The sequence below is a fragment of the Micropterus salmoides genome, unplaced genomic scaffold, assembly GCF_014851395.1.
Source record: "Micropterus salmoides isolate LMB-PRFRI ecotype aquatic unplaced genomic scaffold, ASM1485139v1 Ms_hic_scaffold_7, whole genome shotgun sequence".
Classification (NCBI taxonomy): domain Eukaryota; kingdom Metazoa; phylum Chordata; class Actinopteri; order Centrarchiformes; family Centrarchidae; genus Micropterus; species Micropterus salmoides.
Genome location: NW_024044459.1, coordinates 21,760,908 through 21,784,556, shown reverse-complemented (window position 1 = coordinate 21,784,556; position 23,649 = coordinate 21,760,908). Strand labels below are relative to the sequence as shown.

Here is a 23,649-nt window from a genome sequence, read left to right as displayed (position 1 = left end):
GGCAACAGAGTTGAGTGTCATTCGCAGCGAGCCTGCAACATTATCAACGAGATGATCGATTTGGGAGGGACTGAAATTAGCATAAGAGTCCTTCGTTACTTTGTGACTTGATAATGAATTTAGAGCTGATGGAATCGCATCCTTAGATTTAGCTACAGCACTATTAGACAGACATCTTGTATAGAAATTTTTTCCTAATGGCGTGTAGTTCAGCAATACAAACTCAAAAGTTATCAAACAGTGGTCAGATAAAAAGGGATTCTGTGGGAACACTATTAGATGTTCAATTTCAATACCATATAATAATAATAATTCAATACCATATCTATCTATCTACTGGCGGCCTGTCCAGGGTGTACCATGCCTTTCGCCCGATGTAAGCTGGGATTGGCTCCAGCCCCCCGCGACCCTGTACACAGGATAAGTGGTTGACGATGGATGGATGGATCTATCTATCTAGTCACTTTGAGTGAATTAAGATGGCTCTTTGAAATACTTACTGTATTCCCAAACCCCTCTATCATGGACATGAGTGAAATGAGACACTGCAGTAGGTAAGGAACGTGAGTCACTTCAGCAGACAGTAGTAGGTCTGTTAAACTGGTGTTGTGTGAATTTTGAATTTATCTAATGTAACAGTATCAATGGTTTCTCAGCATGGTAGGACATTAGAGAGCTAATGGATGTATGGTTGAGTCACAAACCTTGCTCTCTCTCTCTCTCTCTCGCTCTCGGTCAAACAAAACTCAGGCACATGCATGCATATGTATCTTTATGCTAGTGGCACATCGGTCTGCGTGTGTGTATGCTGTTTCATTTTACCCTGCTTCTCTGTCTCTCTCTGCCTCTTCGCCCTCTCTCTTTCCAGTCCATTAAATCTAACATTACACCAGGAATGTCCCTTTTATAAAGTGCCACTATGTTTTTCTTCGGTGTCTTGGCTTCCTTCTACAGAAATATTACTTTCTATTTCCTGTCCATAATGTGTAGGTGTGTTTGTGTGTTTGGTCTGTGTTGTACATATTGTGTCTAAGTGTCCTTTCAGCCCCCGACCTTTCTGATTTCTTGGCTATAACAGGTTGGTGTCATCATATCTTGTCACTCAACTGACCCTCTCTTTTGAAGAAGGGTCACAAACTGACTCAAACTCACATAGAGCACATCACATCTCATGTCAGTTTACACCATCATAATGTCAAGGGCCTGCATTGGTATAGTTTGTGCTTGTCCCCAGATTGTCTGGCTGTCACTAAACTATACAGTCTTTCCCTCATTTTCCACTCATGTTCTTGGTACACTTTCTTTGTTCTGGCACATTTATGTTTAAAGGTAATTTAACTAAGAATCAAACAGGGGAGACCACTGCTGGTGCACTACCATAATGCATGTAATATGCATGTTGCATTTTGGATCAGACCCCAATGAGTGCAGAACACCAGCTGTGTGCTCAGTAATTGGTGTGTGGACGGAAGTATAACACACCTACAAGTTTAAGGACTAAGAGAGCAGTGTAATAGGTGATTCATTGTTGATTTAATATGCCGGGTCCCATTTCACTCATTACAGTCAATTAACACATTTAATGTGTTGTATGCATTGATCTCCACAGACACTCTGCAGTGCAATTGTTTTGCAATGCATTTTGCTGGCTCAGACTTAATCTTTCAAGTCATTAAAATATTTTATCAGTGTATTGATGTCATATGAAGGTATGCTCTAAGTTTATATTGATAGATATTTAATAGTGGCTAATACAAGTTACGAGGTAAATTTATTTCTAATTTACAACAGAGGGGTATAATGACATAAAGTCTGTAGTTCCATCTATGCTACTCACAAAGCAAACGTTATGTACAAAAATCACCTGAAATGCTGTTAATGAATTAACAACACCTACATCGACATGCTGTTTGTGGATTTCAGCCGAATGCTGATGTAGGTGTTGTTAATCAGTTCACTAATACAGGGTCCAAGGTAGATTTATTTGTCACAATACAACAGATTTTACAGTGAAATTGAGTTTGTAACTCCCTTCAGTTACATAGCAGACAGTAGGCTATACATTAATATAAAATCAATTATAAAATTGTAAACAGAAATAAACTATATTCAGTGGAGCAGTGTCAAGAATGAATTTGAGTTCAAAGGCCTGATAGCTTGGGGGGTAAAGCTGCTCTGCAGTCTGGTGGTGCGGCAGCAGAAACTTCTATATCTTTTCCCAGAAGGCAGCAGCTTGAACAGGCTATGACTGGGGTGGGTACTGTCCTTTAGTATCCTTTGGGCTCTGCATAGGCACCTCACCTCACCGATATCACTGATGGTCCTCTGTAAAAGCTGACAAGAACTTGGCACAGGAATTTGGCCTTAAGCTTCCTAAAAAAATACAGTCGTAATGTGGTCCTTCTGGCAAATACTAGTCGCACACCTCGGAAGTCATTGTAGTAAATATATTGACCAAATCAACCCTGAGCAACTCTTAGAAAAATACTTTTCATCCAAGTTATAAATTTATTTGTAGATTACAAGTATACAGTAACACAGTTGAAGTGTGCACAATAATGTAGTCCTACTCTGTGTGTATGTCACACTGTTGGCATAGCATCTATTAACTTTTACCATGACAAATAAAGTATTTTTGTCAGACTGAACCATGATGAATGATGAGAGACCAAGCCCTACATGGGCAACATTGTAGTATCAATATATTAAGAAATCCCATCAGGACGAGGTGCAATTCTGACTTGGGATCTGACAGCATCTCGTCTTAATCATAGAGAGATTGTTTGCACATTTTGCACAACTGATGTGGTTCCTGGTTATTATTCATCTGCACCATGAAATCAACTTCTTTAAAGTTGCATGCAAATTACCAACAAATCTAATCAAGACGGAAAGTAGGAACACCATTTTTTCTCTTGCAAGACAACCTTCAGTCAAGTGGCTTAAATCAAAATCTTGTCCCCAAATGTGGTATAGTTCACACACAATATCTAGACAATAGACCCCCCACACACATACACATGCACACAAACACACACACATGTTCGTACCCCACTTAAATCCCTCTATCCCTTCTGTGCTCTGTGACCACTGATTCAGCACATGGATCCTCTGGGTTTTGGCAGTGCTGTTCTCTCAACCACAGAAGACCCTTTAAAGATATCACCATTGTTCCCTAATGGCCTCACCCTCTGCTCAAGGAGAGAAGGGAGACAGCAAGAGTGCAGAAGAGAGCCAGTGAGAAAGAAAAGCAGAAAGACAGAGAGAGAGAGACAGACAGAGATGGCCTTTTAAGATGATAGCAATGTTCCCAAAAGACATCGCCTCTGTACAAGGAGAGTTCTTTAGAGAACAGACAGTCAAGTGTGTCCTCTCAAATGAAGCTATGGTGCAACTGTCCCAATCCCTATTTTCAGCTCTACTGGTGCGTTCTGGACACTGAGAACACATGTTTTCTCTCTATAATCTCTCTATCCTTTCATAGTTTATCTCTCTCCCTCGCTCTCCATTTTCCTTTCTTTTCTCTTTCTTTTTCTGACTCTCATTTTGTTTTCTCTTTCACTTAATCTTTAATTAAGGAGTTTTGTATTCACACTGTATATACTGAAAATGTGAGTGACAAGTTGCTGTTACCTGCTGAGTCACCTTGCCCATAATCATGACCATAATGCCTATAGTCAGAACTACAGAAACACTGGCCTCGTTGAGCAAATGTGGGAAGTACCACTTAGTGGTAATAACACTGTTGACATTAAGATGATTTGTATTGTTTTGCTTTTAGCCAATGGCAAGTAGGGACTGAGGCACAACAGTAAAAGGTTATAGCCAAACGAGAGAGCCTTGTTAGGTTGCCAGTCTTTTACTAGAAGAAAGCAATAAAAGTGCTGATATTTTGGACAAATATGCTTTGTTTAATAAAAGAAAAAGTGGGTGAAAATGGTAAAAGGCCTTAAATATTATCTGAGGTAAACATTTCACTGTAAGTTCTACATGCATGTTGGCTTCACAGAAACAGATATGTGTCTATAGATTGGCTGTTTGGAACACAAGTCAGTTAAATGCATTCACTTGGGATACAACTATTCAAAGATGGTATTTGTCACATATTGGCTATGCTGGTCAATGGGGCAACTCTCTAAAATGTCAGCTTACCTGCATTCTGAGTGTATATTATTTTATGGAGTCTATAAATATTTTAGCAGAGGTTTAAAATTTCAGTATGAAATCAATATAGTAAACTGGTGCCCATCGCAAGAGGATACCATTCATACCGGGCCTTGTTTGTCATAATGCAGTCCATAGATGCAGCAGTGTCCTGGGTTTGTACCATGTGCTAAAAGTGTTAAGGGTTTGAATTCAGGTTGTAACCCAGGTTCATGGTCAGTAAATTCCATACCTTAAAATCTTCCTCCCTCTTATCTTTAAACTTCCTCCTAACAGTTTGCTCTTTAGTGAGTAATGGGCAAGACGACGACACTGGAAAACTCCTCATTGATCATGCTTTTGGTTTTGTGTGAATGTGTGTACAATTACATTATTCCATGCATCTTAAAGGGAATTTTCTCCCCTTCATTTTACTACTCTGATGTGTACTCACTGGACACACAGCCTGCCCTGCAGTCCCTGTTCCCAACCTACATGTCTGCTGACACACCTGGCGGAGATCTGTACTCTACTGAGTGCACTGTTCTTTTCTTCCCATCACACACTGAAAAGTGTGAAAATGTCAACCACTGATCATGTGGGTTCATACAAAGAATAAGGGTGTGTACCGTGTTGTCACTGCTGCTGTTACAATGAAGGGTACCACCTCAACTTGTTGTATCTGCCCTTTGTTGAAGTCAAAAAGAAAAATGAAAGGTAAGAAAAAGGTAACAACTAAAGGGAGAGATAAATGAGAGATATAAAAAGAGAAAAAGAAAGTCAGAAATTCATGTTATGGAAGAGATTGATGTAAAATCTGTTTTTTTTTATATCTTAAATGTATCACATGGAGACCTTTAACGTTTAAAAACACTTAAATGAATACTTGGATTTTTCTTTATCAAACTTGACTTCCACTGAATGAAGAAATACTGAATATGACAGACTACTCAAATGTTTCATAGTCATACACCGCATTTGCTTTCTTAAAGAGGTGGTATTATGCTCATTTTCAGGTGTAAAAAAAACATTTATGGGTTGTACCAGAACAGGTTTACATGGTTTAATTTTCAAAAAACACAATATTTTTCTCATATTGCATATTGCTGCAGCTCCTCTTTTCACCCTATGTGTTGTACGCTCCGCTCTTGAGCTACAGAGTGATGCATCTTACTTGTACAAAATCTTTGTTGGGAGTTGCACATGCGCAGTTCCCAGGTAAGGACTACTAGCCAATCAGAAGCAGAGAAGGGCGGGTCGTAAGAAACAAGGTAGTGTGATCCAAATCAAAGCCGCTTCAGGCTGCGACCATAACCTAGCAGATGGTATCCCCAACATAACTGTTCCATATCTTACCATAAACCACTACAAAAATCACCATATTTCAACTCAATTTTACATAAAATTGGCCAAACAATTTGAACATTTGCTCAGTTGCTTTCACATCAGGTGTAACGTTAGCATTATAGCTATAACTTTAGCTGTGTTAGCCAACGTTTACAACAACTCCGCACTTGAACAGTCTGTGAAGTTACATTGCCGTGTTTATTTTAAATATAATTCACAACCAATAAAGGACACTTACAGGTTGTGAATTTCCAGGCCAAGAGTCGGAGTTGCATCGTCTTTTTGGACTAAACGTTGAACTGTTGCCGGTGTTCTGACGATCTATGCTGCCTTTCCGAAAAATGCTACCATAGCGCAAATCAATAGACTCGACTCTACTCGGCCCTGCTCCGTTTTCCATTGCAGATAGTACTCAGAGATAGTACGTAACCTGTCGTCATAGCGACGCCACACACAGCTGCCGTGACGTAATGTTCAATGCGACACACACACCAGCGATCCACACAGCTTTCTCTTTTTTAAGTTAAAATGTTGAAACATTCCTCAGAATGTAAAGACAGATAAGCGGTATGAAAACCTTCCAGCTGTGTTTTCCTCTGCCGTTGTTGCTGCAGCGGTCTGTGTGACAGATATATATACATACACATACACACACAAGAGTTAAGCTATAATATTGTAGCAGACCTAAATTTTAGTCATGCAGTTTAATAAATTTATGAGAATTGATACCCAATTATGAATTTTTAAGATTCATAAAATCAAAATTTATTCCTCATTTCAGGGCACCACCGGAGTTGTTATAATCCTAGAGTCTCCGGACCTCTAGGTAGTTTTGAATAATTATACAATTATTACTAGTGATCAGTTAGTTAATAATCGCTCAATTATCTTAAATCAGTCAGTCAGTCTCATATCTAAAGGGTCAATTCTCTTGGCAGGAACTAGAAATAGGCAGCACACACAGCTCTTGATTATATTACAGTGAATTTATTCTCTAACTAAGGTGATAAAAAGTTGGTTGGATACAGGGAACATAAACATTTGCTGAACAATGAGCCTGGAGGTTCGATTGTGGGAAGCATTTGACTCATACGGCATAGAATAGCTAATGAAAGTAAACTAATGCTATGATTTTAGGAGTTAAAATGGACATATCTGATCACAGAACGTGTGTTGAGCCTTACTGCTTGTCGACAGCCTGCTTTTGGCCTGTTGCACGGGTCCCACGCTAGCTACCCGTTCCTGGCTTTTTGCTAGGGATTCTCCGGGGTTCTCCGTGTCTGATTGAAAACGCCTCCTCCGTCTGGCAATTCGGCTGTTTCAGGTTTCCTTCGTTGTAGCTGGCGAGACCACGTGGCTTGGTCTGACCTCGGTGAAGTTGGCTCGACGAAAAGGCTTAAAATGGAACTTGGTCGTTCCTGAATTAGTCCAGTGTAACTTAACGGACTGATAACTTTAACAAACAAAAGAACTGAAGGCAGATCGATGTCGCGGCACTTCAGGTGAGTAGCTTCAAGCGAAACAAAAGGCCTGTTTCACTGGCCGACTGAGGGCGTTGCCTGGCGAGCGTCCAGAGAGCCGAGCAGAGCGGAAGAGAGCCAACAGCGAAGAGAAGAGAAGCGAGGTCGCGTGTCGCTCTTTTGTTGCCTGGGGGCGTCTCAGGTTTCCCAAGGGACTGCCTTTCTAAACTTAATCTCTAAAAAGAAATCTATTTGCACGTCTTATAATCAAATATTTTCCACAATCGAACCTCAATGGTCGAACGGTTGTACTGTTCTAGGCATTTGGTAACAGGAAACAATTGTCACATTATTGGTCAGGATATTTATACATTTAACGGCATTTCCGACGAGGGCATGTAATACTTATTTCGTCCACTTGGGGGAGCTCAGGTTACATGAGGAAAGTTTGGATTACATTAGATGAAGGAGTGTCTTGCTTAAAATAAAAACACTGCACAAGAAACTTTCTTTTCAGCACTAATATCAACAACGGATAGCAACAACAGTTAACATAACTACTCAAATAGAGGCAAATGTAATCAAGTAACTAAAGATTTAATTAAACTTAATTAAATGCTTTGAGTCTTTGGAGACTGCAGTCCCTTTTACATTGAAAGTTCGGCTGTCCTGGACCATGTCACACTTAGGTGAGACAAGGAGTATCCCTTTGATGTGGTAATAAAACAAAGAATAAGGTCAGTTGCCACGGAAACATGTGTGGGGGCCAGTTTTGATAGGCTGTTCAGGGAAATGCCAATGGCTGGTTCGTGTCCCTTTGTCAGTTTAACAGTCAGGCCCTGCGTTATCAGCTTCGGAATCAAAAAGGTGCCAGTTTTATGGTCGGGATAGCACTTAGAGAGAGCAACTTTGACCCCTCCCCATCTTCTCTGGGGAGGAGAAAGGAATTTAGAGTAGCTCCAAATTTATTCAATATAAAATGCACAAATCCACATCGTTTTTCACTACAATATTTTTGATGATGTACTATTTAAAAATCACAAAGTATTGTTTTTTCTGAAACTATATTTAATTTGAAGTTGCCAGGTACAGGCCTATTATGTCATACAGTTGGAAAGGACATGCCTTAATAGTAGGGCTAGACATGTTAATGCGTTAATTAATTAACGCTGACAATTATTTTATCACACGTTAACACAGTTTTTATTATTATTATTTTGAAAGTCCGTTGCTCACATACAGTCAAACCATGGGTCACGAGAGGGGTGGGATGTTGATCAGCGTGCAAATCACTCACCCACCTTTGGCAGACTACCCTGGATGCAGCGTGTGGGAGAAATAGATAAAAAAAAAAGCAAGACAAGTGATCAAATGCCATAGAGAAGTAGAGAGCTACACACTGCATGCTGATTAGTATTGGGAAAGATGTCGGTCTGAGGATCGTTCTTAAAATCACAACATAGTCGCTTGGCCCTGCGGGGTCGCTCTTTGCTCCTGACGATGATCAGACAGGGAGACAACAAAAAAACAAAAAAACAGATTTATATGTTAACGTGTTGCTCAGAAGGTGCCTGTTATGATGTTATTATGATCGTGGCTCTGGACTTATTTTAACAAGCTAGATAAAAGGTAATTCTACTGTGTAAAGGGAATACTGCTGGTTAAAAACTTTAATAGTTGCCCAGCACTACTTAATAGTGACACAAACAGCACAGAGAACCTATGGTGGCAGTATGGAAAAAGGGGAAAAGGAAACTTAATGAGCCAAACCAAAATCATCATAAGATTTTTTAGAGCTATCCCCGACCAAGGATTTACGTAGTCGAATCAGAATTGTCAAGCCTTGCCTATAGTCGACTGATAGCCGAATCATGTGTATGCTTGTGCACAGTGATTGCGATGATAGCTCCGACACACGGTAGCTCCGCTTTAATGTTGAGAAGCTGCAGAGCTGCAGTCTCTATTTATTAGTCTGTGTAACTTACACTAGACATTTCCAGCTAAACTGAGGCTTATTGTCGATCTTTTTTTTCATGTTTATTTAGCCTACAGCATTATATATCGAAATTTATGTTGTAAAAGGCAGCATATTAACTAATTGGGAGAAAACTTGTTTTTCTATGTAAAATCAGACGTTGAGCACATATTTAAGACATATTTGAATTGCAAAAGAACAAATTGAGTGAGGGAGGAAGAAAAGGAGATAGGAGAATGTAAAGAAAATGACAAGCATGAAGTTGTTTATAGAGACCAGGGAAAGAAAGAGGAATGATGAGAGATGGATAGATGGATATCTTTTTTAACTGTAGTAAAGCCCAGAGAAGCGATGGGGGGGGGGGGGGGGGGGCAGGTGGGAGGTGAAAGAGGAGGTGAAAAGTACATAAAAGCTATGCCAAGAGAGACGTGGGAAAGTTGATGATAAAAGAAGATTCAGAGGAATGGAGGCAAACAGGTACACTCATGAGCCAAACACTAAAGATATATAAGCTTTATACAGGGAGGTCATGTCTTACTTTGTCTCCTCTAGAGTAAAATCATTCAGAGAGAAAGAGAGAGAGAAAAAGAGATAAAAGAGATTGCAAATATATAAGGGAAAACAGAAACACTAAAGCAGAGAGGGGATAGGGACAGAGATCTAAAGGCATAGCAGATTTGGCAGGAGAGTAAAAAGCAGTAAGGCAACCAGATAAACACAAAAACAACTGAAAAAAGTGTAAAACCTTTTACTAAAGGATGTGACCCCAGAGTAGTAGTTTACATCCTTGGAGGACACTGGAGGTGAAATGTCTTCAGCAGTGAAAAGTTGAGTAAGTGAGAGAGTGCTCAGAAAGAGAGGCAAACTCAATGCAGAGAGAGAGATGGGGATCCAACAGCATTAAGAATATGGAGGTACTGCAGACTTCTGCGAGGGCATTTTAAAAGGACAAAACCTAAACAGCTAAAAAGCCAGCCATAAAGGAAAGGAATGGAGGAAGGAGATACTGAACACAGTATTTATTCCATAATTTTCACATATCATACTCAAGTCATGCTGAAACTCAGGGGCCATTTAAACCTCACTTTTGTTTGTTTTCATTACTCGTTAATTTAACCATGCTATCATGTTGAACCGTATTGTGTGGAAAACACTACAGCATCTCACCCCAAGTATCCATTGAATGTTGTTCGTCCATGTTCCGGTTGTGGCACAGCTTCTTGTTCTTCATAGTTCCATTGTGGTTCCAATGTCCACTGGAAGCACTACAGAATTTAAACTTCTTAAACTTCTAAACTGCTGTTCTTCAGCATCGTTTTAGCGACATTTTTTGCATTTTACAAGCACGTTGAATATAATCAATGTAGTAACAGACAGTTTGTGTCTGCACTTTACATTTGTAATTTCTGTATATTATAATATTTGCAGAAAGAAAAATATAGCATTCATTTTCCTGCATCATAGACTAAGGAAGAGAAAGCTAGAGCTGGACCTCGAGGGCTGGCTGAGAGCTGTGGACAGGTCTGGGATCCCCGGAAAATTCAAGGCCTGGGTTTACCAACATGGAATCCTCGCAAGAATCCTCTTGCCTCTGCTAATCTATGAATTCCCCATGATGGCAGTGGAAGGTTTTGAACGTAAGATGAGCAGCTATCTTCGCAGATGGCTGGGCTTGCCACGCAGCCTGCGCAGCATCGGACTGTATCGGAACAGCAATACGCTCAGGCATTCGTTCAGCTCAGTCAGGGAGGAATTTATCGTGCCACGGACACGAGAACACATTGAGTACACTAGATCAAGGGACACCAAAGTGTCTGGGGCAGGGATTGTGTTGAGGACAGGGAGGATGTGGAGAGCAGCCAATGCAGTTATACAGGCAGAAGCTCAGCTGAAGCACAGGCCGCTTCTGGGTATTGTGGCACAGAGCCGGGATGGACTAGGGAGCATAGCATCACCCCAGTATGACACAGCAAACTGGAAGGAGAGGCAGACGTTGGTGCAAAAAGAGATGTGCGCTTCAGTGGAGGAAGAGTGAGCAAGCAGAACAGTAGCAATGTGAAATCAGGGCGTCTGGATGAAGTGGAATGTCACCTGGCAGGACATCTGCAGATGGACCCCACAGAGGATTAAGTTCTTGCTATACGGGCATTACAGGAGTATGTAGAAGAGAAGCTATCAACAACAACATGGAGTTGGTAGTGAGAGCATCCAGATGGCTCTGGCTAAAAAAGGGTGACAAGTGGGGTCACAGGCCGGGATTTGATCAACCTTGGGTCGCCTTGATGAGGGTGTCTGTCGCAAGACCCGAAACACCCAATGACTCCAGGATACAACTGAGTGTTTGCAATTGAGTATTCATAATCATCAAGTAGTATGAGAAGTTTAGACAATGTCCAAGTAGCTCCGGTCATGGGGAAGTCAAAGTAAGTCATAAAAATTGGAAGGAAATAAGAAAGAAGAGAGCTGAGGGAAGTGGACAGAAGTTTACACTCAGGGTATCTGAAAGTCAGAGAAGAGGGTGTGGGGGGCATTAAAAGCCGGAGAAGATTTGGGGAGATAGGGAAGGTGATGCACACCTAAAAGGTGCCAAGCCTTTTTATAGAGTGTTGGTTTTTTACAAGTGTTGGTTAAGCTCTCTGTGGGGACTCTGGGAATGTGAAGCCCAAGGCTTTGAGGGAGTGAAAGAGAGGAATAGAAGGAAGTGAATAAAGTAAAAGAGTGGTGGACTAAGATAGGCACGTAGATCTAAAGGAATAGATGATTTAGGGAGCAATAGGCAGTCAGGAAGACTACTGATGCTTCAGGGTCTTAAGCATTTTATTTCCTATATAGAGGTAAACTTCCCAAGTTATGGTTCAGATCCCTAAGGCTGAGTACTTTTCAGCCACTACTTCAGCTGATGAATTAATTCTCTAGGCCCAGGCTTACGAGAAACAGGCCTGCATTCCATTTGAAGCTTCATCCATATTTTAAGAATCACTGAATCACTGCCTTTGAGCCATACAACAGTAAAATGCCTGGGGCAGGGATAAGGATAGCCAGAGGTAAAGGCTGAGGGGAAAGACAAGGCAAAGATATAAGTATGTTGGTCTAATAGCAGAACAGAACAGAATGGAGATAGCATGAGAGGCAGTTGCACAAATATACATTTCTATTGAAAGTGATACTTTTTTCCCATAATGCCTCCCTGAAAATGAGGTTTAGTTGTGTTGTTGCCTTTAAAAGGTATTTTTCCCATTTATCCTAAGTATACCCACTGTTATACAGTGTTGTAAAATACTCAAATATAACGTTTTAGTGAGTGACTACTTTGTATGGACATGGTATGATAAATATGTAGTACTAAAGTACTAGGTAGGTAGAGAAAAAAATTAAGTGAGAATGCTTTCAAAAATAGACATGTTAATTGATTATATTGATAATAATTCAATTAACCAAATACAAAGTGAGTGAACACAAGAAAAATCTAAATTAAATCAATATTCAGTGTAACCTTTGCCTTTTAAAGATTTTTATAGGTACATAGTTTGTGGAGCTCTGTAGGTAGTTTGGCCCACACATCTTGTAGAACTGCCCACACTCCATCTGTGGATTAAGGCAGCCTCAGTTGCTTCTCTCTCTTCATATAATCCTAGAGAGACTCGATGATGTTGAGATCAAGGCTCTGTGGTGGCCATACCATCACTTCCAAGACTAGATGCTTACGGTCATTGTCATGGTGCAGAATAAATTTGGGGCCAATCAGATGCCTTCCTGATGGAATTGCATGATGAAAAAGAATCTGCGTGTACTGCTCAGCATTGAGGAGCCCAATATTATGAAATAGACAATGAGCCAACAAGCTTCACTCCCTTCTGGAGAGCAAACAACCGTCATTGGGAAAAGGACGGACGGACGGATGGATGGTTGGATGGATGGATGGACAAATAGTGCCTCTTCTATTGGCTATTGGCTTGGCTATTCCACAACAGCATTCTCACAGCAGTTTCAAGCCTAGAGTTTAAATGTCAGGAAGAGGACAGGTGAAACAAAGCAGAAGTACGTGAAGGAGAAAGGACTGAATTTGTAAAGTCAGATACAGAATGAAGGCGTTCAATCCCAATGTATGGTATATTCTTTATTTTTTGAAGGTGGGGAAGATTTTAAGTCAAGTAAAGGGAATGAGAGAGGGAGAACAGGGGAGCGGGGAGGCTTTGACAGACAACCAGGGCTGAATCTCATTTGCAGATGTTTGATGTTTCCCCCTTACTCCATACTCAGGGGAATCGCCTCTAATATGGGATGTGTTAACACCTCCTTTTGGACCGTTCGTCCGTTTCATTTCTTCACAGTGCAAAGTTCATATCAATGTTTTCTCCTCCTTTGCAATCCTCCCTAAAGGGGTGTTCTCAGTACAGACTCCAGCAACTGCTTTATTTAGATTACCTATAATTTATTTCCTATCAAAAGGTATTTAATGACATAAAATCATGGGCATTGTCTTGACACAATACTTCTTTTAATATTTTGTTTTATAGCTTATTTGTTCTGTAAATTATTGGACTATTACCTCTTTAGCACAAGTGGTATTACAGCAAATCTTTGACATAATGGTATTACAACAAGTCTTTGACATAACGTCAGAATTGTTACTTATTCATATTCTGTTAAAAACTAAAATTTGGCCATATCATAGACATTGTACTTTTAAGGTATGTTTAAGTTTAGGCAACTAAAATAACTTTGGTAAGATAAGGGAAATATCACAGTCATTGCTAATGTTATAGGGTTTGGTTAAAAATCACTTCACTCAGAGTTAAAAGAAATCAGCACTGAATAGGAGACGAACATTGTTCCTCATTGTGGAATTGATGGACATTACACATGACACAGAGCCTGCCTATTCTACTCTAAAGCTAGCTTGGACTTCATCTCACAAAATGATATTTAGCCTGAGAGAACACAAAGCAAACAGGGAAAACTGAGGGAGGTTTTAGATGAAAAGCCAAGGGAAGAGAGAGGGATGAGGGGAAAGCAAGCAGGGGAGAAAGGAGTGGTGGTTTCTGAGTACCGCTGAGCTGGTCGGTACATGCAGGTGAAATCCCTGCGTGCTGTTGGCTGCTACACTACATTAACTCTAGCTTTCACTTTGAGCCAGGGACTTGGAGGATAGATGGGATAGAGGGGAAAGAAGGGAAGCCTGACAAATGGGGTAAAGGGACACACTGAGAACCTTACCATACAAACCTCAACCTTGTTTTATAAGGAATTATGGAAGCCATTCCAGTTGACTGAGTTGTCTTTGCAAAATGCCTCTTCAGTTCCACTTGTATAACACTTGAAAAGCACTAATCCACAGTGGCATATTGCAAGGTGGGAAAAGGTACACTTTGAAGGATATCAATGGAGACATGGCTGGAGCTCTGTTTTACAAACTGTTGTATCAATTCAATCTTTGCCTTGTTCTTTATTATGAATGGCAGAGGTTCAAAGTCAACATTTTATGACACAGTAGGGACACAGAAGAAAACATGGAATCTTGTTTATTTGCGAAATTTGGTTCCTTAACCAAAAAGAAAGTGATATAGTTTACATATCCTGAAGTGACTCAGGGACATACTGAGACACTGTAAAGGTTTTTTAAAAATGTTGCAAAAACCACTTAGGTGACAAGGAATAGCATGGTAGCAGTAATACAGTCATATCTATTAGATGAGGATGAAGAGGCCTGGGAGTATGGGGATGCACAGTATGTCTTTGCATGGGAGACCCGGGAGAAGTGGCTGAGTAAGATGACAGTGCTTGGGGAAAAAGCTGTTGAGGTGATGGGTGATCATGATGTTAATGGACCGGTACTGTCTCTCAGAGGAATGTTTCTCAAACAGATGGTTGCCTGGGTGGGCAAGGTCGGTGGCAATTTTACCCGTCTTTTTTATCCGCTATGGTGTCCTGAAGCTCCTTGATGGAAAGAAGCTGAGAGGCAATGATCCGCTCAGCGGTGGGGAGTACATGCTCAAGCCTTGTCCTTTGAACGGCAGAAGGCAGGAACTCAACCGGACTTTGATGGAAGGAATGCGGATGCATTTGACTATTAATGTGTAAAATTGGACCAGGATATGTCTACATTTAAAAGTCAATTACTTTCTTTTTTCAAAGTGGTGGTCGTAAAACATTCCTACACTGAATATCACACGTATCACTGCTGGGTATGGTTGGGTGTGCTTCGTTGCACTTGTAACCACACACAACAGTGAGATCACAGGGTCATGAAGTACACCTGCACATTGCTGCAGCAATGTGAGAAACTGAAGGATTTTAAGTTACTCTACAGTTTTTTTTTTAATTGCTAAGATGCAGTGGTCACAACTGAAGCCACAAAACTCTTCCCACAGTCTGCATTACCAACATGCATCTTGGCCAAACAGTTATTCACACCTCCAAAAGTCACTCAAACCACCAAAACACTTATGCAAGTCTCAAAATATACTTGTTCAACCAAACAATTAGATTTAGACTTTTTGTAAATGTGTCCTACAGTAAATTGATAAAGATATGTTGTGATGTGAATAAGAACCTGTGGCCCAATAGACAGGAATGTCAACCTGAGGGGGTGTTTCCATGTTCCCATTTCTTATTTTGTAATTGTTTCCGTTGTGCTATGCAGTGCTGTAAAATAGTCTCGTTTTTTATTTTCTGCATCACAATGACATGCCCTGTCAACAAATTACAGTGCATACAGTAAAAGCGGAACTGCGAATCCTGTCCTGTCCCTTGAAATGTACAACTCTGTACTGCTGAAATTGACCTGTGCCATACAGAAAAAGTGCAGCCATGTGCATTATCAATCATTGTCATCCAAAGCTTAGCCATAGTTTACCAACACAAATAGTTTTGAAAATGTTGAGGATGATTCTAGAAATGTACCAAAGCGAAAATGCAGGATATTTGAAATCATTCTGTTTTGAATGTGTTTTTAACAGTTTTGGACACAGTGTGTAAACATTTGAAAAATGTGCTGCAGAAATATAGTGTTTTGCAGGTAGTGAAAAATGATTCACAGTTTGTTCCACATACACTTCTGTTTCGCTGACTGTGTGAAGAGTTTTGACAATGTGACTTCAGGTTTGACCACTGCAGGTTAGCAATTGAAAAAACTAATGATTGTTTATAGCCTATATACAAGTTAGTATTTCTCACATTTCCCTTAACTTAAATATAACGGTTTTTATTTACAAATACATTGCTTAGTGTTTTGTGTATTGAGTTTAAATGAGCTGTATGGACGAGACAGTTGGGTTTGTTTTTTCAAGCTGGAGACTGAAGCAAGGCAAATGCATTAGAAACACAACCTGTACTAAAAGTCAGGGTGGCTAAAGGATTGATGATGGCAAATAAAGCCAGAACAACATTTTAGTCAGTCAGCAGCCAAGCAGACAGATAGAGAAAATGTCTGACAGGTACAAGCGACAAAGAGGCCTATAGCTGCTAAACGTAGAAAGACATGACATAAAGCACAAAGACAAAGTTTACAGACACACAGGCTGATTGGTGAGAAGGGCCCACATTATTTATTATTATTATATTATTTGTAATGTGAAACAAAAACAGGAGCAAGAATAGCATGCATAAGACAAAGCAACCAAGTAATATGCTCTATGGGGTTCTCTACATTATTTAATTTCTTCTTGTTTGTTGACAAAAGCTTTTTGATTCTGTTGATTTACAAAGCTTTCCTACCATAGAGAACATAAATCAGTCAGACAGTGTAAAATGTTTATGTTGCTTGGCACCATTGATCATACAGTAAATAGCAGTAGCTGTGCCATGATAAATACGGATATTTAAGAACTAGGATTAAATCTTCTTAGACTGGTAAAAGTACTAAGCGTGTGTGTGTGTGTGTGTGTGTGTGTGTGTGCATGCGTGCTTGTGTGCACTATGTGTTTGTGCTTGTCTGTGTATTGTGTGCTTTTATTGGAATGAAAGATATAGCTTTGGGAATCGAAGCACTTTCATTGTTATTGTGGGAAAATATATCCTCTGTCAAATGAATCTTAATTGAATGGCCACCTGTATAGTGATTTTTGTTCCCACAACCGTAAAGGATAATTTTAAACCTGGGCCATATTTTGGTGTCGAAATGACTAGTAGGTACAAGTTTTGGAAACTGTGCAGTAGATGACTTCAGCTGGCAATTGCGAACTGTCTCTAGTGGCTGCAAAGTATTCCTTGGGGCAGTTGTGCCCGTCAAAATAACATCCACAAATAGTGCTTCTGTTTGCCACGCAAGGACAATTCTTGCTCTGAAATCTCGTGAGTGGCGAGTTGTTGTAGGAAACATTGGTGGAGTTTGTTGTGTTGGAGTAATGTTAGGAAATAAAGTCTTGCTTTCAGTTTCTCTACATCAGTGGTTATTAACCTGGGGGTCGGGACCCCCCAGGGGGTCGCGAGAATGCTGGTATAGACACAAAAATAGAAAAGAAATAACTTAAAAATAACTAGACGGACTACAGATGTGAATGGAATCACTTTGGTTGGAACTGTAAATATTTTGCACTGTTTAATCCAGTAGGTGGCGGTAATGCCAACCTCTATAAAAGGACAAAGAAGAATCAGGTCCCGATCAGACAGAAAGCACTTTGCAGGTTCGAAAACGCAAGGCGCAATTCCTTTTTTCGGTTGAATTTAGAGAAGAGCAAAGCGCTGCAGTTTTTTAATGTTGCTAGGCAACCACCAAATCAGCTGTCCTCTCAGTCTAATTAAAGATTATAGTGTAATCTTTGGTTTGCTGCTAAGTAATAACTGTCATATTAGCAGAAACTTGATCACAACTCACATGTCTGTGGCTTTTGTTGCTAAAAACATCTACTTTAAAAAAATAGACAAACAGAGAAATATTTTCAACTTCAGAAAGGGGTCGGACTGAAAGCTCTACATACACAACTGTTACGACCCCCTGTTGGTCGAGGGGAGTGGGGGCCATAAACATATAGGCACAACTGGTATAGATCTTAAAAAGGTAACTTTTATTGGTAACACAGAGATGCAGACAGGTAACAATAAACAAAAGGAGGGTGGATGAGGGTGCTGCGAAAATAACAAACCAAGTTAAAATAAAAAGGTCCTCAAAAGGAGGCCTGTACCTATCTATCTATTTAAGCAGAGTTGATTCTTGCTACAAAAAGAACACAAAGAGCACAGCACCCACTCCGCCTGATGAAAACTAATGCAATAGTAAACAAAAATACTAAGTGAATTTCTCCACTGCGCACAATGTAGAGCTAACAAACAAAGTATGCAAATTGTTTCACTAAACACAATGTACAGCTAACAAGCAAAGTATGCAGTCAATACGAGCAGCACACAAGTCAATAGGCGGTGACAAGCTGCCTCGAGCAACAGGTGGACTCTCCTTATGAGCAGGAGGTAATCAATGTGGTGACGAGCCATTGGTTGAGTGGAAACAGAGTGAACCAATGGGTGGGACTGATGTCAGCACCCCAGAAACCAGGAAGTAGGCGGGTCTTCATTCCACAGGGACACAGCCTACTTGGTAGAGGTGAGACAGAAAAGGGGAAACACAAAGGTGACAGCGACAACAACAAACTCCTCTCCTTCATTTCAAACTTTTGTACCTACTAGTCATTTCAACTCTAAAATATATGTAAATAGGGCACAGGTTTATAAATACAGAAATCATCCTTTTGTTTGTTTTTTACAACTGATTTATGGTATGTAGCTCATTCGTAGTAACAGCACTGGTGATGATGATTATGTTTACAATGACAATATAGTTAAACAGTAATTGCTTCTATTACTACAATTTATTATACCTGCTAATTAATAATAGTAATTAGATTTTAATGGGCTTGATAACTCTGTGCACAGATTAGAGCAGTGTTGTTTGGCCATTAAATATGCCATCTTGATGTCTCTGTTTGCTCATCTACCTTTTTCATCATCACACTCAATCACATATACACAAAGAGACAGCAATGTCACAATTAGTAAACCATGACAGTTGACATGGGTACACTGAAATAATATTTTTAAAATACCTATTTTATACCTTTTATAAAGCTATAATTTAGCACTCGTTCATTCTGTTAACACAGCAAGACATGCATTCACATACTGTATATGCACAGGCAGACACATACTGTAGGTCTTTTCCTATTGAAAACTATCTTGTAAACAGATGCCCAACAGTTGTCCTCTGGAGTTGTGCATCTGTATATGTGTATGTATGTGCTGCTGCGTACATGTTGGAATGAATTTGCAAAAGAAATAATTCAACTTTCCCTCACAAACTATTACTTTGCTGTCATTCTCTTCATGTCACGTCATGTTGTTGTGACTGAAAGACTGACAACATTCTTTCTTAATCTTCTCAGTATCAGAAAACTGCTTGATATTGTGATATTGATTTTGTTTGTCTTCTATCTAAATATGTTTCCTTGTTAATCAATGTTGTTACATGGTGTCTCTCCTCTTAATATGTTGTTAAACCTCCAAATTGTAGCATTGATGCAATCACACCATCGCCCCAGCCCTCTGGCCCTTAACAAGTCTAATCAATCCACTTAATTGCTCAGCCATGACACTGGCAATGACGGCAGTGTCATCCGTTTTCCATATAAAATACATCATTAGGTAGTTGCCTTACATAACTACACACACACACACACACACACACACCGACATCCTCTGACATCATTAGCAGTGGTCTCAACCAAAGTGCCTTAATTAGGATTACCTTGACCTGCAATGTAGCTCATTAAGAATAGAGGGGTCCAAGCAGTAAAAATACTGACACCAGCATCCTGCTTTAATTATCGTAATAGAGATAATTAGAGCAGTTTGTTTTTTTAATCTAAAACTGTTCTGTGAACTTGTTCTCTTATTGTATATTTAGTGGATTCAGCACAAATGGGATACCTGTCCGAACAGCACAGACATCCTCAGATATTCACCACAACATCAAACCGCTTTTCCTATCTGATTAAAGTTAAAGTGATAAAAGACAACATTAATAGACTAAAGCATCCAAGTTTGGATGAGGAAGAAAAAAGTTTGTTTAAAATGCATCACTTCTGGTTTGACCAATATGAGATTTAAATTTAGGAACAATGCACTGGTCTTACTTCCTGGCACTTATTACTTCAGAAGATAGGTGCTTGCATATACTGTTGTTAGCAAGTTGGTCAAGGTTTTTAATTATTACAGAACACAAATATCAATTTTAGTTGGTTTTAACCATTTGGTTTCTGACCATCCAGTGTCTTCAAATTACCCTCATCACTTTTGATTTAGCAGTAGATAAAGCTGAGTGTCATCAGCATAGCAGAGATAGCAATCTTATATTTATGAATGGTTTGACCAAGAAGAGGCATGCATTAGGGGGAAAGAACAGATCCTTGACTAAGACCATGGTAGATGTAGCTACAGGAAATGAGACATGTGAATTAAGGTGACTTTAGTCATTTACAGTACAGTCAGTTATTCTGTTAAATTACAGTTAGGGCTGACCCCAAATAGCCTGCGAAAGCTTCGACTGTCAATCTCACAGTTGCTCGCAATCGCCGCGCACAAAAACACACATGATTCGACTATCAGTCAACTATAGACAGGACTTAACGATTCTGATTCGACTATGTAAATCCTTTGTAGGGGACAGCCCTAATTACAGTAAAACATTACACTCCAAAAGGTTGAGATTCAGCCCCTTGTGCTTGTTGTGCTACTGTATATTCCTGTTCAACATACCAAGTAGGACATACATGAAGTAAGACACACACACACCAGCAAACACACACATGCAAATATACTGTATAATCGATATTTATCACACACAAACACGCACACACACACACATACACACACACACACACTCTGTAGAGATAATTACAGTGTTACTATAATTATTGTAGCATGAAAATGTAATAAATGTAAAGCTTACTTAAACCCTAATTTTGGTAGATGTCTGTTGCTATTGATAGTTTTGTCTGTCAATATCATTAGACCAAAGTATCAACATCAATAGACAAAAAGGCAAAAACATGCCACTCACTTTCAATGATTCACCACCATATGCTTTTTGTTTTCATGTTATTGTGTTTGTGTGTGAGTGTAAGAGCGGACATTTCTACAGAATGCTTTGTAAGTGTCTTCATAAAAAGGAATTCAGTACTGACAAATGTACAGTTCTGGCAACAAAGCCTTAGCTCAGATTATTTCAAAGGATACAATATGAGTAATACAAATGCACTAGTAGCAAGGAATCACTACCAGGAAGAGCCCATGAATTGAGATATTTACTGAATCTGTTCATGCAGAGAGATAACCAATCCGCTACAGCACAGAATACAGTGTAAAGTGATCAGTCATAGTCTTAATATTTGTGCTAAATATCTGTGTATGACCAGGTGTATGTCTGTCTCTCTGCCTTTTTTTGTTTTGCATAATACTTTCAATGTGTGTCCCTCTAGAGCCAAATGCGTAGTCACACCTGTATCTCCATCTCATTTCTCCAGATATCCGTGGCATTGAGGATTTCCTGGACCGGACCTCTCAGCAGGGAATGGACGTATCACTTCAGAAGGTGGAATCTAATATCAACATGATGATCACCAGTCTGTTCAGAACAATGCGTGTAGAAGAGCTGCATCGGTACAGGGATACACTACGCAGAGCCGTGCTGTTCATGAGCCCAGCCACTGCCAAGGCTTTTATCACTGAGGTAAGGAGGGTGGTTTTTGGTCCCACATTTTCCAGTTAATAACTGGTGGAACACAAGTAACAGTAGTTCAAGCTTTTCTCAGTCTGTGAGTGGCACGCTAAACAGATAGCTTTACAGCCCTATTTATTGAGAGGTTAGCATGTGTTGTGGATCTAAATGATTTCATACAGAATAAGAAAACAGTTGTGTAGGTTAGTAGAGCTCTCTACTTGACTGGAATCAATCAGGAATTGATTTCTTGGTCAAACTTTGTGTAACTGATTACATCTGTACCACAACTTATCTGCCAGAAGAAATGCAGGAAATATGTCAAGAGTAAGGCAGAACTCCTCAGACAGACTCTGTATGCATGAAATCCTACCAAAAGGCAGGTTCTGGCTTTGTTAAGGTTTAAATGTTGTATCACATGAGTTCATATTCCACACTTCTCAGAACTCAGTTTACAACAGATACAGTTTAGTACACTGTAATACACATCAACACAATTGTGTTGACTTTACGAGACATTTGTGTATTTTATGTAAGCAAGTTTGTTTTGAAGGGATTTCATCTCACATGGTAATACATGTATAATTCATGCTACCAGGCTCATGGATGTTTCTCTGACTCAAGTAAGCTCTCTGAGTCTCTTCCAACTAATCAGATCAGCTGAAATTATAGCAGCTAGTTCTCTCAAGTGCAATGTAGTATTATTCATGATGTCCTGAACATGCCATGGCACTCATGAAAATTTACATTAGAGATAGGACAATATTCCAGTTTCTTTATGCTCTTCTGTTCTCTCTCTCTTACTTTCTGCTTCTCTCTCTCTCTAGTCAAGTCATGTCACTATTCATTTAGTGTGCACAGTCACACACGTTATACTGCACAATTTACGTTTAAACAGAGTATATACTGTATATTCAAACATATTTATTTCCTTAATGAGTGTTTAAACTACTCCTTTCCCACACCCACACATTTGTGCTCAAACACAGACACACACACATCCCCCACCCCCTCCTATCCTGCTCTTTATCTCTTCAGAAGAAGACAATTAGGGGAGTTCCTTTTGCTCTTATACATAAATGATATGGAGGTCATGGTTGAAAGCAATAGGCTCTAGCATTAGTTATGAATTCATAATTTGAAGTGGTAGGATGGGGCTTAATCCCGTGTGTCATGTTCTCATCTCAGTTTAATTAAAAGTGACCTCAGAAAGAGCAATCACAATCTAATTTGGTTGGAGGCGTGACGGGGGGGGGGTGAAAGTTGGGGTGTTATTGTGTGCCTGTGAATGTGTATAAGTGTGGCTCTGTGTGTATGTGGCTCTGTGTGTGTGTGTGTGTAGTCTTAGCCTTGTAAGCGCAGCATGGAAACACACTGAAGTCAGTGCACTGTGCTGGCCAGAGGACTATGACAATGTGTCTCAAGGATTCACACTTTTGGATCATGCTAAGGAAACCTTTTAGTGATTTTTAAATGTTACGATAAAACTATCAGCCGCTATCAAAGTATTTATTTATTCATGTAATTAATTTGGCCCGCCCAGGCATCACTTTGGCTCCTGTAAACGGACACTGCACTTGTGACCCGCTCTGTAGAGAATACACAGCGGGTCTATTTTTTGACAGATTCCAAGCTGCACAGAGCAAATGGAACCAGGCAGGAAGTCAGAAACAGAACAGCATAGAGAATTTGGTCAATTTTCTAAATAAAATACTCTGTGCAGACTCCCTGTCATAAAACAACAATAAATACAGTTAAAACAGGAAAAAAAGGAAACCATTTAACTATGTAGCTTTCTTAATCATAGTAGAAGCACAAAAAGCAAGCACTGATAACCAAATCAACAAAATGTCAACAAAATCAGGCAGGCAGAATGCTCTGATTCTGAAATGCTCCCTGTGGTGATATGCAGCCATGCAGACTACGGAATAAAACTGGGTAGCAGAAAGCTGTAAAGAAGGTAGTAGAAAGACAAATTAACAATAGACAAAGTCAATAACGTGGGTCAGGCTACACCC

At 39.8% G+C, this 23,649-nt stretch overlaps 1 protein-coding gene across 3 annotated transcripts in view; it reads left to right on the top strand.

The window, feature by feature from the left end:
- Nucleotides 1-23,649, top strand: part of grid2 (glutamate receptor, ionotropic, delta 2) — a 600,398-nt gene that overhangs the window by 370,988 nt on the left and 205,761 nt on the right. For all 3 annotated transcript variants that reach the window (XM_038704208.1, XM_038704207.1, XM_038704209.1), the window contains exon 4: nt 21,438-21,643. In XM_038704208.1, coding sequence (XP_038560136.1) covers nt 21,438-21,643 — 206 coding nt within the window. The remainder of the gene's footprint in view (nt 1-21,437; nt 21,644-23,649) is intronic.